Source organism: Melospiza georgiana, chromosome 8 (genome assembly GCF_028018845.1).
Source record: "Melospiza georgiana isolate bMelGeo1 chromosome 8, bMelGeo1.pri, whole genome shotgun sequence".
NCBI classification, from domain to species: Eukaryota; Metazoa; Chordata; class Aves; order Passeriformes; family Passerellidae; genus Melospiza; species Melospiza georgiana.
In genome coordinates, this window is record NC_080437.1 from 21,337,667 (window position 1) to 21,350,517 (window position 12,851).

At 36.5% G+C, this 12,851-nt stretch overlaps 1 protein-coding gene across 2 annotated transcripts in view; it reads right to left on the reverse strand.

The window, feature by feature from the left end:
• PLCE1 (phospholipase C epsilon 1) overlaps positions 1-12,851 on the reverse strand; it is a 137,244-nt gene that overhangs the window by 31,733 nt on the left and 92,660 nt on the right. For both annotated transcript variants that reach the window (XM_058029094.1, XM_058029093.1), the window contains exons 5-9: positions 8,894-9,039; positions 6,881-7,139; positions 5,990-6,198; positions 1,104-1,770; positions 431-613 (exon numbers count right to left, since the gene is read on the reverse strand). In XM_058029094.1, coding sequence (XP_057885077.1) covers positions 431-613; positions 1,104-1,770; positions 5,990-6,198; positions 6,881-7,139; positions 8,894-9,039 — 1,464 coding nt within the window. The remainder of the gene's footprint in view (positions 1-430; positions 614-1,103; positions 1,771-5,989; positions 6,199-6,880; positions 7,140-8,893; positions 9,040-12,851) is intronic.

Sequence of the window (12,851 nt, forward strand, 5' to 3'; positions counted from 1 at the left end):
TGTCAGACTAGGTCATGTTCCTGTCACCCACACAAGATAAAATGCAATCTAATGCAATGTGGAATAACAATGGTAGTGTTTTTCGAAACATGAAAGCATAAAGGATTAAAAAAAATTACACCAACCTCCAGACACCACTTTGCATGTTAAGATTTTTATCACCACCAGTATTTTATCTTTATACGGAGGTAGCACCTAAAGGCTGCAAGAAGATTCTGTCCCATTCTGTTAGCCCTGGCACCTACACATCCTAACAACGCTGCAAGCATGAGATAAGAACAAACTATTGGAAAATAATAAACATCAAACCTGAAATGACAATAAACAGTTTTAAAATCATCATCATCAAACTTCTTTTCTCTGGTTCAGAACACAGCTACACAGTGACTGCAAGGAGGAAACAAAACACGTGAATAACAAAATATTCTACCCTGATGAGTACTTTCTTCTTTTTCTTAGCTGTACTGATTCCCAGAGTGTTGTTTCTCTGCACATTGGGCTTCTCAGTGCTTCTGGTGAGAGATCCCGTGCCTGTGCTTCTTGCGCTCCATCGTCTGCCTCCAAACAGCTCAACAGCCTGAGCCAAGGTTGGGCCTTCAAACCTTCCATCCTCCTACAAAGATTCTCAGTGTTAACAAAACAAGGAGAATAAGGACACATTTTTAAAGCAATAATATAGATCTCTGAGGAACCAATGAAAGAAACATCAAGAGGAGACAATTTCTGATTACTGAGTGAATTCCCCAGGGCTATTTTGTTTGCTGTTCTGGGGATGTTTTTGGCCCTAACTATTATCACTCATTATTTTGGTGCCCTTTTAAACTACAGTCATTGCTTTTTTCCTTAATAAAATACTTATTTCAAAACTCCAAATATATGAAGAGCTTTGTAAGAAAAAAAATTTAACCTTAGTGTACTGGAAACTTGCAAGGTTTGACATAACCTTGTGTGGAGAATCAGATCTTGCTGCTTAATCCGTGCTACAAAATTGGAGATTTAGTGTTAATCTTTAATCTAATCTTACTTATGATGGAAACTAATTGCATTACATTAAGCTGTCGATATCTTTAAACTTTTTTATAGAGAATTGCAGCATTTTTTACCTGGTAAAGGCTGACATACTGTTTCCGTAGCCACTGTAGTCTTTGATCAGGGAATCTTCTCATTTTTCTTACAGCTTTAGTCAGTTCCAGCAATCCATCATACAGCATTCTGGCAGTGTATTTTGGAGCAACAAAGTGCAGCAACTTATTATCAGTAGTCTGAAGTCCATAAAGTAGTGTTATACCATTTTCTTCAAGGGACATATTGCAAAGTTTATTTTGAACACACACAGTGTGCATATCAATGCCTGAGTGCCCCATATATACAGCCTTGGCTGAAAACAAGTCCAAAAAGCCTTCCACCAGTCCAGTATTACCAAGAAACTGGTATTTACCAAGCTCAGCAGTATTGCCCAGCACACTCAGTTTTGCCTTAGCATTTGCAGGGCAAACTGTGGTGGGTTTTGTCCAAGTCAAAGTACTATTGTCAGGCTGGAGCTGGAGGAAGCAGCGAGCTGAGAGATGTGTCTCCTGGTCGTAATGAATGACGGTCGCCCCTTGCTGCATGAACTGATGGACGTCAGCCCTGATGGACAACACGTACCAGGGAATGAGTTCTATCCCATGGCAGAAAGCCTTTTGCTGCTCTTCTGTTGAACTGGTGTCCCATTCTTTCAACTGCTCAAATATGTCACTTTCAGAGTCTGAAAGATCTCCAATGAGAAATCTGCAAGTGAGCAAAGATGAGAGATTTATATTTAGTGATACATGTACTGACTTGTGCTATGCTTGATGAATATTTTTTCTGCTGTAGTTTAAATAAAGGGAATACTATCATCACTATATAATTGGGACTTACAAGAACTTGTGTGATTTTTGAAGTACTATAATTTATGTCATTGCAATTTTGCATCAGTTAAGAGATGCTGTTAACTCCTGAAACAATATGATTATACTTTCCTAGACCTTTCCAAACTTTGCATTAATAATAAAGAGTGTCTGATTGGTTCTTAAGGCCAAGTGATATCAGTTTTTAAATCCTCTGTGTAAGATTGCTTCAGCTGAAATATTAAGTGCCATATGTGGAAACTGTTAGCAGGATATAGTGCATTTCAGACAGGACTTCTAATCTCTGTTCTATTACTGATTTAATGTGCAGACCTTTCACATTGTATATTATTCTGATTAAAATAAGTAAAATACTGGTTAAAATACATATCTTCCTCATAAGAATGCACAAATAATTTTATCAGATACTTTCCATAAGAAATTTTATTTTACCTAAAGAAAATATTAACATAAACTTGTATGCAGCAGCCAAAATTTCTGATATATTTTGCCAAAATTAGAAACAGTAGATAAAGAACAACAATACCGAGCTAATAGGAGAGGTAGTTAAAATGAAATGTCTTCCCTGCAGAAGTCTCTAACATGTATAAATCCACCAATGTTCAATATGCTCTTTGGATACTTCAGTGAACATAAACAAAGACAAACTGTTCTGTGTACAACAGAACTAATCAAGCACATTTTCCTAAGGATATCCAGGCAATAAAATAAAAACCATCTTCTTCTACATATCCTTCAAGATATCATGTCCTAATACCCTCTTTGCTTCCCCTTCTTAGCACCACAGTACTCCTAGTTCCTGCCCCTTACCTACCAGCTAAGTCAAAGATGACTCATGTCGTGTTTCCAAGTCACATACACCATCTCCCCGAGTGCTAGCACAGATGATCATCAGCTTCTCCTCAAACTCTCCTCTACCTGGATGACAAATTAATCTGAATTTTTCCCTCATTCTATACAGCAATGATTCCTCTATGAATTTATTAATGGGTGAGATCTCTGTCTCTTCACCAAATTAAAAAAAAATGGCAAACAGGTAGAGGTTTCATTGCTTGTTGTGAAGGGACTGACAAAATAACTGCATTGGTCTTAAGTGTAGCCTAGTTTCTTTAAGAAATGTTGCTACAAATAAAGGTCATGTGTTTTGACTGAGCTGATATAAATTGTCTTACTAGACACATACAAATTGAAATATTTATCTGTATTATATAAAATTATATTTTAAAATGAAACAAACAACTGAAGCAGCTCTTTCTCCCCTACGCCCTCAAAACAATGGAACAAGTCTCTGTACAAATGCTGTAACATGTATCTGGAGAGTAGCTGTGCATGGCTGGAGGAGTCTATCACAGCAGAGACAGAAATGGCAGAGCTTTGCTTATGCCTGGTTTCACATGCTGCATGTGTATTGTACAAGAAGCAGGTAAGCCAAGCACACAGAAATGGAGCCTCTGACCCAAGCTGCCAAAAGTGACACCGCTGCCAATTCCTGAGAGCACTCACAGAGCCTGGGCTGGACCAGGGGCTTTCTTTACATGTGCTGCCCTGAGAGGCAAGGAAATGAAAAGTAAAGAAAACAGTGACACAGATTGCAGAGGAGAAAATTGCAAGATATACAAAAAGAAAAGAAAACCCCTGAGGTTTTCCACCGCTATTTTATACGTTATTTACCATAACTGGAAAAGTTTAAATGTGAAGATAAGAGGAAGCTAATGAAGCAATGATTCAAAGTAAGGAGTATCTTCATAGGTCACTCAATAATTAACAATTCCATAAAAACTCTACTTCAAATTTGGTTGGTGGTTATTTTTTTCCCATTTTCCTGCATACCTTTATTTTTTTTTAATTTATTAATCATCAGAACAGAGTTCTAAGAAAGATTAATGTTTGATATTTATCTGGCATGTACAGAAATCTAGGGCAATTAGCTGGGTCACTGACTACAGAGTGATGGAGCTTATTTGCTAACGCAACTAGGAAAGTAATTATACCCATTGCCCACTGATTTTATTAGATGCCTTTCATTTTCTTCAAATCAAATTAACCTACCAGCTTTGGTGCATTCATGTTCCACAATACTAATCCAAATCATCAAAAGAAAAACTAATTGAAAATCTTTCTTACAATTACAAAGTAATGAGAAACATGTTTTGCAGTGTATTTTTCTGCCTTTATGACCACAATATTACAATTATCAGATAATGCATAATTATGGTATAATTTGGATTTTGTAACACTGTATCCAAATATGACAGGTCTCACCAGAAAGAGGACTAAATTTCTTCCTTAGAACCCTTTAGCTGTTCATAGGAATAAAATTAAACCAAACACAGCCTCCATAAAAGTACAGCATAACATGGCCCATCTGCCTCTGTAGCAATTTGCTCCTGTGCCTCACTCAGTTTCTGCATGCCTAGGAACAACATGGCAAGTGAAGAAGGAATTTCCAAAGCCTGTGAGACACTTGAGTTAAATTCATACTTTCAGAACTATTCTCCTACAAGTATTTTACTGTTAAAATCAGTATTTACTGCATCAGAAGTACAGACATTCATAACTGAGTAGGTAATGGCCTGAACCAGGAAACACAACTTTAATTACCTATCTGAAGTTTTGTTCATTTAAATTTTAAATTTTCATTTCAGATTCATACTGGGATTTTTAAAAAACTGAATTCCTACTTTAGTTTGGAGTGCAACTCACTATATTACATTTATGAATAAAGCATAAGTAATTTACCAAGAAATTATTTCATAAAGACATAAAAAAAGCAACTCCATTTAATTTCTATTTTGTTCGTCCAAGTGAAGTGTTTATATGCCTCATGTATTCACCATTTGAACTGTAATTTGCAAGTTGATTTTAAGGCATATTAATTAGCAAAAAATAATTTCTGGAAGAAAGTATTAGTACTTGAAAGTATTACTTGAAGTAAGTCAAGAGACCGCATACGTGGGCAGAGAAGTGGGTCTGTCTTTCTTGGCTTAATCTAGTGCACCACTTCCCAGAAGCAACTAAAGCCAGATGTGAATAATTCTATTAGAAACCATTCTTTCAGGAAATCATGATTATTTATTTTAAATGAAATTTAGAACTACATGTTAATGAAATAAATGCATTTTAAACAGGAAGATAGCAGTTGCCTCTCAGGCAGTCACTTTTTAGATTGAATGTTTAAGTAGGTGAAGCAAGTTGGATAGTTCTGAACATATTGATATTTCTGACACACATTATCAGTAAAATAACTCAAACAGTGACTTAAGCATGTTTTTATGCAAGCCCTCACGTAATTTTACAATGCTTTACCTCAGAGCAGTAAAGTTCTGTAACTTAATTTGAAGTTAGTCTAACACAGTTACTTAGTTGAAAGCTGACCTGACCCACCTATGTCTACATGGGCTTTGCAATGAAACTTCTCTGCAAAGCAACATTCTAGAACTTCCTGTGATGTCTTAAGTTTTACATTTCCTGCATTTCCCGCTGGTGACTAGTACAGTCCTCAAGAGTTGTCTTCAAAGTGAAATCAGACTGAACACTGCCTTTTTTTACACAGAGCACAATGAAGTAAACTTCTTTGCAAAACAGCAGGACTACAGCAACCTGAAAATTCAAAATACGTACTCACACATGAATGTTTCCTGGACAAAACTGAAACCCCTCAAAGTAACATGTCCTTAAAAGAAGAAGTCTTTTGAAGGATAATAAATAACCTTTTTTTGAAGGGGCCAGAACACTGCCTGAGCATGCAGAATGTAATGTTCTGAGCTCTGATAACAAATATGTCCTGGTGCTATTCCTGTCACTAGAGATCAAAATTGTAATTGTAACTGTGGATTTTTAAAGCTCTCTGTGTAAGACAAAAAGGATTTACCCTTATCATGAGAGGAAGTAATTACATCATGAGGGAAAATATAGCTATACAGAGAGTTTCCAAGCAGTTGAGTATCAGGGGAGAAAAGTTCTGAACTGGAAACAGGTAAATACAAGGAAAGATGCTAAAGTTGCTCTTATTTCAAAAGGCAAGCCTTGGTAAAAGAAAATCAAAGACTAAATCCATGACATATAGAAGTGGTGATAGTAAATAAAATGAGACCTACTGGTAGCGGTTTTTGTCCTTCAAGGAGTTTTTCCTTGAGCTGCTCCCTTCACTGACATTATCTTCACCCTCTTCAGACTCCAAACTGCGATTGCAGCTCCGAATTGTTTGAAAGATATTGTTTGTTGTTGATTCTTTTTCTGGATTATTTAAACCATCCTGGCCTACTCGTTGTAGGAAATTATCTTGTCCACTGTAATCTGAAACAAACTATAGAGATATTTAAAAGATTAGTACAGCTACAAATAGAACATTGTGTCATCTACTTCTCACTGTAGGAATTTTTACTATTTAGAACATTTAGTGCATATATCCTAATTGCTTCCCATGGGATTTTGTACCTACTTGCAATACAGAACAGACCAAATAATTCCATAAATCAAGTAAGATAAGTTAAACTCCTGAAAACCTAAAAAAAAGGCTCAGTCTTTAATGTTTCATCTAACAGGGGCATTTTTCTTTTCAAACTACAATAATAGAATTCATAAGAATAGTTTCTTTCCATAGAGGAAAAGCTTGATCAGCTGAGCTTCTAAATTCTGTTTTTAAGAAACCCCAAACTTCCAATTCCCACTTAATTAAGTAGAAGGTCAGAGTATTTAGCAGAAAATAATAACACATTTCAGGCTTCACATACTTACTTAATCCAAAGTATAATCAAGATCTTTTATTACTAATGCTGATTTCTCAGTACTCTGATATTGAACTAGGCAGAAACAACCAAATCTAAATTGCCAAGGAACTATGGGAATTAAATTCAGGTCCATGTAACTGACTAGCCTAGTAACAGTCTGGTTTAGAAAACTTTAATTTGATGATGCCTGTGGGTAAGATTATATAAAATAAAGCACTGGCTAAGAACATAACATCCTAGAATATTTGTCTCATTTACCTCTAGTGTTTCATCCTGGGAGTTATATCGTGGACAGAGTCTGATGAGGCTTGATGCTCCATCCAAAACTTCACAGAGCTCTTTTAAAAAGACACCACAGAAAGGAACAACTTTGCAGCCTGGAATATTGAGTGCCCTGTTGACCACTTTCCTGTATTCAGATGATGACTCATGTTGTGCCATAGCATCCTTCAGACTTCGCATGGTTTCAATATCAGACTGGTCCATAAATTGCCACATTTTTAAAACCTTTCTAGACCTATTGCAAGAAGGGATCACAAAATTTATTAAATTTCAACAACTTACCTTCAAGTCCAACATCTGCAGCATATATGTAATAGAGAAAATTATAATTGCACAGAGATTAGTGAAATCAAGACCATTATTTTTATAAAAATTCTCCTTTTGAATAATCCAAGAACAAAACCAAAAATGAGAAACTAGCAGTCTGATCTACTGAAGCAGTATTTCACATTTTAATAAAAGCCCACCTGCATAAAACACACCAGTAGGCTTTCTAACGTTTTTATTGCGTCATTGCCTAAAATTTCTAAGGGCTCATAAAGAAATGAGAAAAGATTGAGGAAACAGCATAAAGATAAATCAGATTGCTTCTTACAAATTCCTTCAGCTATATTATGAACAATCCATAAAGTAAGCAAAAGTTGGAGAGTTGTAATTAAATTTATTTTTAAGAATTTACATTGATTTCTTCCCTGATTTACTCACAAATGATTTAATTTCACAGAAATAAGGAAGTCAGGACCATGTTTAAGCTCTCAGGCATCAGTACAGAGTTGTAGCTGAAAAGAAATTCTGTTTTCCAACAGAAATAGCTGCAAGGACTATGAGTACCTCTGGGAGTTCTTTTACCTTCTGAGCTGTATGTCTGTGTAATCACACAGCCTTTCTTCCCACCCCTGGCCTCAGACATACCAAAAGATCCAAAGATACCTGACTGTAGACTGCCCTTAACCCCACTTTCCATCCCTGTCCTGAAATGCTGCTCATCAGCACTAATCGTCCTCTCCCTTCTCTCCTACACTGTGCAGATGCACTGGAGACAAAATTAAGCCCTTAATTTGCCTTGCATTTTCCCTCATAACTTATATGGCTTAGAGATGGTGGTTGAATTCTGCTGAAATATACTCCCCCTGCCTATGAGTGTCCCAAAAGAGCTTTATATACGAAAACCATAAACAAATAGCTCAATGAGGTCCTTACTGAACCACAAAGAACAGCAATGCAAACACTTTACAGCTTTGTTACACAAACATATTATACAACGAGGGTCAAAGCCAAGAGATAGGAAACTTGATCTTGACTCTTCCCTGTTCAGAGGCACTTGCTGCCCTCTGAAGTGCCAGTGCTAAGGCCCTGCCTTCCTGCTCCCCTGGCCCTACATGAACCTGTCATTCCAGGTGAGCTGTCTCTGAGCCCCTACTCTCTCCTCCTTGAGATAATGCAGGTCCCTCTACATAAGACCATGACAGTATGAGATCCCAACATCAGTCTGAGTAAGTAAATCAGAGGAATTAAACACAGATTTGGCTGTTTGGTCTTTTGAGGGTTTTTTGTCATTTTTGGGTAGTTTCTTTTTTACACTTAAGACTGATCCTTTTAAAGCATCACCATGATCACGCTTCACTTATATTCCGGAGACTCCAACCACAAGTTACATTAGTTATAGCTCATTAGATAAACCACAACTGCTTTCCCACCTTCTTTCTACATTTTTAAAAACTTCTGTTAAAAAAAGTTTTGCAATGCAGCATATTCAACATGCACCAGAAAAACAGATGGAGTTCTCAGAGCATTTTGAGAAAAAAAAAGAAAGGGTTTAGCATGCTTCATTTTTCAAAAAGGGATTACTAGAAAGTCACAGCATGAGATGATGTGGCTTAGCCATGGATTTTTGTTTAGTTTCATTGTTCTCCAGAGACATCTACTTAACAGAAGCTGCAATGCAATCTATCACTGAAAAGCCATTAAAAAAAAAAGAGTTGCCACTACCTTAGCCCTGCCAGGAATTCCATTACAGCATTGTAGTTGCCCATATTCCAGCAGCATTTTGCCACGTGTACTAAGTATGAGAAGACTTCTCGTTTCTCCTCCATAGAACCTGCAGTCAGGATCAGCCAGGTCACCCAGGAGCTCACCTGGTAAAACCAAACAGACAGTATGGTCAGCCAAAACAATGACCCTTGGAGCACTCATGCATCCTTGACAGGTAACATGGGCTTGTTTGGTTTCTTCCATCAGGAAGGTATCAGTCAAAATTCCACTTACAGACTCATAGCCAAATCACTTATGCACTGCAAACACAATCTACACAGTGACACTCACATGACAACAGTTAAATCATTAATTAGTCTAGAAAAACTTTTATTAAACAAAAAGCTACAGCATCTTAATATAAGATATTCTGAATCTGCATTGATGCCATAGAAGAAAATGGACAGCTTCAGCTAGTGCTGATTTCTAAAGCTGCTAGAGAGATCTGCAGTGTAATTTCTCATTAACATGGTTTATAAATCTCAGTCCCACATAACTCTTGTTAACAATATGAACAGGGAAAGTTGATAAATTGGAATTTTTTGTTTCGGTTAATTTCATAAAACTAGCTGCATTTAATGCACAATTTTGCTAATTCCTACATGCACTGAACATTTCAGATATTTTGCATTATTTGTTTGCAAGATCACTAATCAAGTAAATAAAAAGAATTCTCATTTTTCAAAGTGTGCCCATACTACCAACTTCTCTTTGGCAACTAATTAATGCTGGAATCAGAAATCAACTCAGTACATGATTCTGTTTGTATTTAAACAAATAAGAATCAACCCTTCATTTTATCAGTGTGCAGATTTTCTTTCCAGTTTATGTTCCCACAATATCCATAAAAAGTAGCTATATTTCACATGGAAAACTAATTTAAACCAACTGTTTCTTTTTACAATATGACTCCCTGGAGGCTTGATTTTTGTCATTGTGTAAACACTTAGGAGGCAATAAACGTGATTTGTTTACTGACACTGTGTTCCATTCTTTGGTCCTGAAGGACTCAAGTGTTTACAGATAATACAGTGTGAAGAGAGGCTTGTAAAAATTAGGAAATGCTAGTTCACCCCTCAGGGGCCATAGACTTTTATTTTAAAATCCAAGCATGTGAAATAAAATGTAAATGCATTAGTACTAACAGGAAAATAACCCTCCTGAAAATATATAGGGCTTCTATTTATGCAAATCTATACAGACTCTGTGTTCCAAGCCACCTGCTCCTGAGAGAGGAAAATCAAAGACTACAAAAAAATCTAAGTTACTATTTAACCTGTCTGAGGGCAACATCAATCAAGAACAATAAATGAGAAATGTCCATATAAGAAGAAAATTCATACATCCTATATATAAAAAAAAATTTAAAAGTCACATTTTTGGGACTGAATTCTTGCAGATTCATTCACTGGGGACATACTCAGGAGTGAGGACAGTGACTGTGGGGATGCTGCAATAGGTTGTGTGCATCAGGGGCAGCACACTAACCACTGCAGCAGCTCAGAATGAGATTCTGAATTCAGCTGAAATTTTATTTGGTGTATTCACTTAGTTACTTCTAAAATATAAAAACTCAATCTACTAAGAAGTGCATACCCAAAGAACATGAAGGTATGGAAAATACAAACCACCACAGAACTGCATGGCATGGAGGTCAAATGAGGGCAAAACCAGAATAAAAGGTAATAAAACAAATCCATTAAAAAATCAGAAACTGTGAAACAGAACAATCAGATCTGTGGCACAGATTTGTTTTTGTATGCTGGAATAAAGTGACATATTATTTTTGGAGATTATTCTCATTTTCCAGAAACGGCTCTGTTAGGGAATGCAACTGCTAAACATGCAATCTCACAAAAAATTGATATTTGTTTGTCATGCAATACCAAATGTGGTAATGACTTGATTAATAACGTTTAAAAAGTTTTAAAGAATCATATAATTTTAAACAGATATGTTTTAATCTAAAGTAGTAAAGATGTAATGATCAGGAGAAAACAGTATCAAAATTGAGAAAGAATATTTAAATAGGTAACTGACTTCAGACTCCCCGTTAACAGGAAACCTTTAAACTAGAGCAGCCACTTGATGAAATTCTATTTAATAGAGAGTTTAAGACCGCTATAAACAGCATGATGAACTTTTACAATCTGTAATCACAAACAAAAAACTATAAAGGGCAGCACGGTGAGCCTTTGCCGACTTGAGATACTGTGTAACATGTAACAGCAAAAGAAGGGTACAAAAGGCACCATGAAGTTCACGCTCACTCCTCCTGTTGAACAACAATAGAGGAGTAGAAAACATTTTAAAAAATCTTTCATTAAACAAGAAAAAAAGTGAATCTTTTCATTCTAAAATAGAAGGTACTTATTTTTTGGTGGCTGTGGAATTCACCTGGAAGCTGAATTCTGAATCCTACTTTGGCAAGCTATTAGCATAGATGGCATTTTGATGTGGCACAATTTCTCTGTCACTAAATCCAAGGATTTCTAGCGGGGGAAGAGAGCAAAGGGAAGCTGCACCCTGGCAAGCTCCGACTCCTGGACACTCCAGCCAAGTGGATACAGAACAGAACTTCCTCTTGCAGCACTTCCCTCTTGGTTGGCTTGCAGAGGCACGTTCCAAGCTGCAGCACAGCCGAGGAACGCCTGACCCCAGGATGCAGCACCATCAGCTGCCTTGGTACCAGGCTGCCATGACATCAGCACAAGAGCTTCAGGGCTCAGGCAATGCCTGAGCACACACAGCACATCCCAGCCAAAAGTGCACAGGAGTAGCCTTGCCAAGGAGATCAAAATACATTGCAAGTATTTGTCAGAAAGAGCAGTAAAGCTTTTTGGACTAAGTTTTTGTGTTGGACAGTACTTCCAACATCAGATCATGATCTACGTTTCAACACAGTAATCATTATTTCCTTAGTTTACTTTTTTTTTCACACTTGACTTACATAGTTCTGTTTATGTAAGTCATTTTAAGCTCCCTTCAGAACAGAAATCATCACAGCAAACCTATAATTAGATTTCCGCTGCACTGCTGATGAGTCTGAAAAGCATGAGAAAATGTATCTTGGCTTTGTTACCGTAACTCACATGATGGCAAGATACAAGAAAAGTAATAAATTAACACACAATCCACTTAAACAAGTAGATAACATCAGTCTTTTCATTCAGATGGATAAAAATGAGTGTCACTCAGGATTACTGGACACTAATATTAAGTACTAAAGAAGCAAAATTGAACAGATGCTTGCTTAAGATTTAAATATTTTCTGGTGCCCTAATAGAAGCACTAACAACATTGAGCCAGATAAAGTTCAGATACATAGAAAGTAGTCTCATTTGCAAAGTTTAGGAGATACAGGAATCTCCTTCAAATGTGAATCTGAGCACACAGGACCTGTACCCGATGTCCTGACAATGCAAGCTATACTGAGCAATATGTACTACAATTTGTAGTACAAAAAGATCTGTACAGTTTCAGGTTTTCTGAAATTATCTTTTTATATAATCGCTAGTATTTTAACTGCACCAAAATCTGCTGCATTCAATAACTAATTTAGCTATTTTTTAGAAGTTTGTTTGGCTTACCTTGCTTTGATCAAACACTTCAAGTAAATTCAGGTTAGCTATTGCTAATGCATTTGGGAAAGGCATATTTTTACTCAGTGTTATTATTTTTTTACTTTTAAACATGAGAAATATATATCAGTCACTAAAAATGTAAAATGAGCCTATGTTTTTGATTACCTAATTATTGGACTACCCCTGATTTCAAGACAGATCTATATGCAGGCAAACATCTACCAATTTGTCAGGGCCAGGATATACCTTATTACTGAGGGTCAGCTGCTTTTACTAATAAAACATGAAGGACATGAAAGAGACACTCCTGATGGAACTTGATCCTCAAGTTA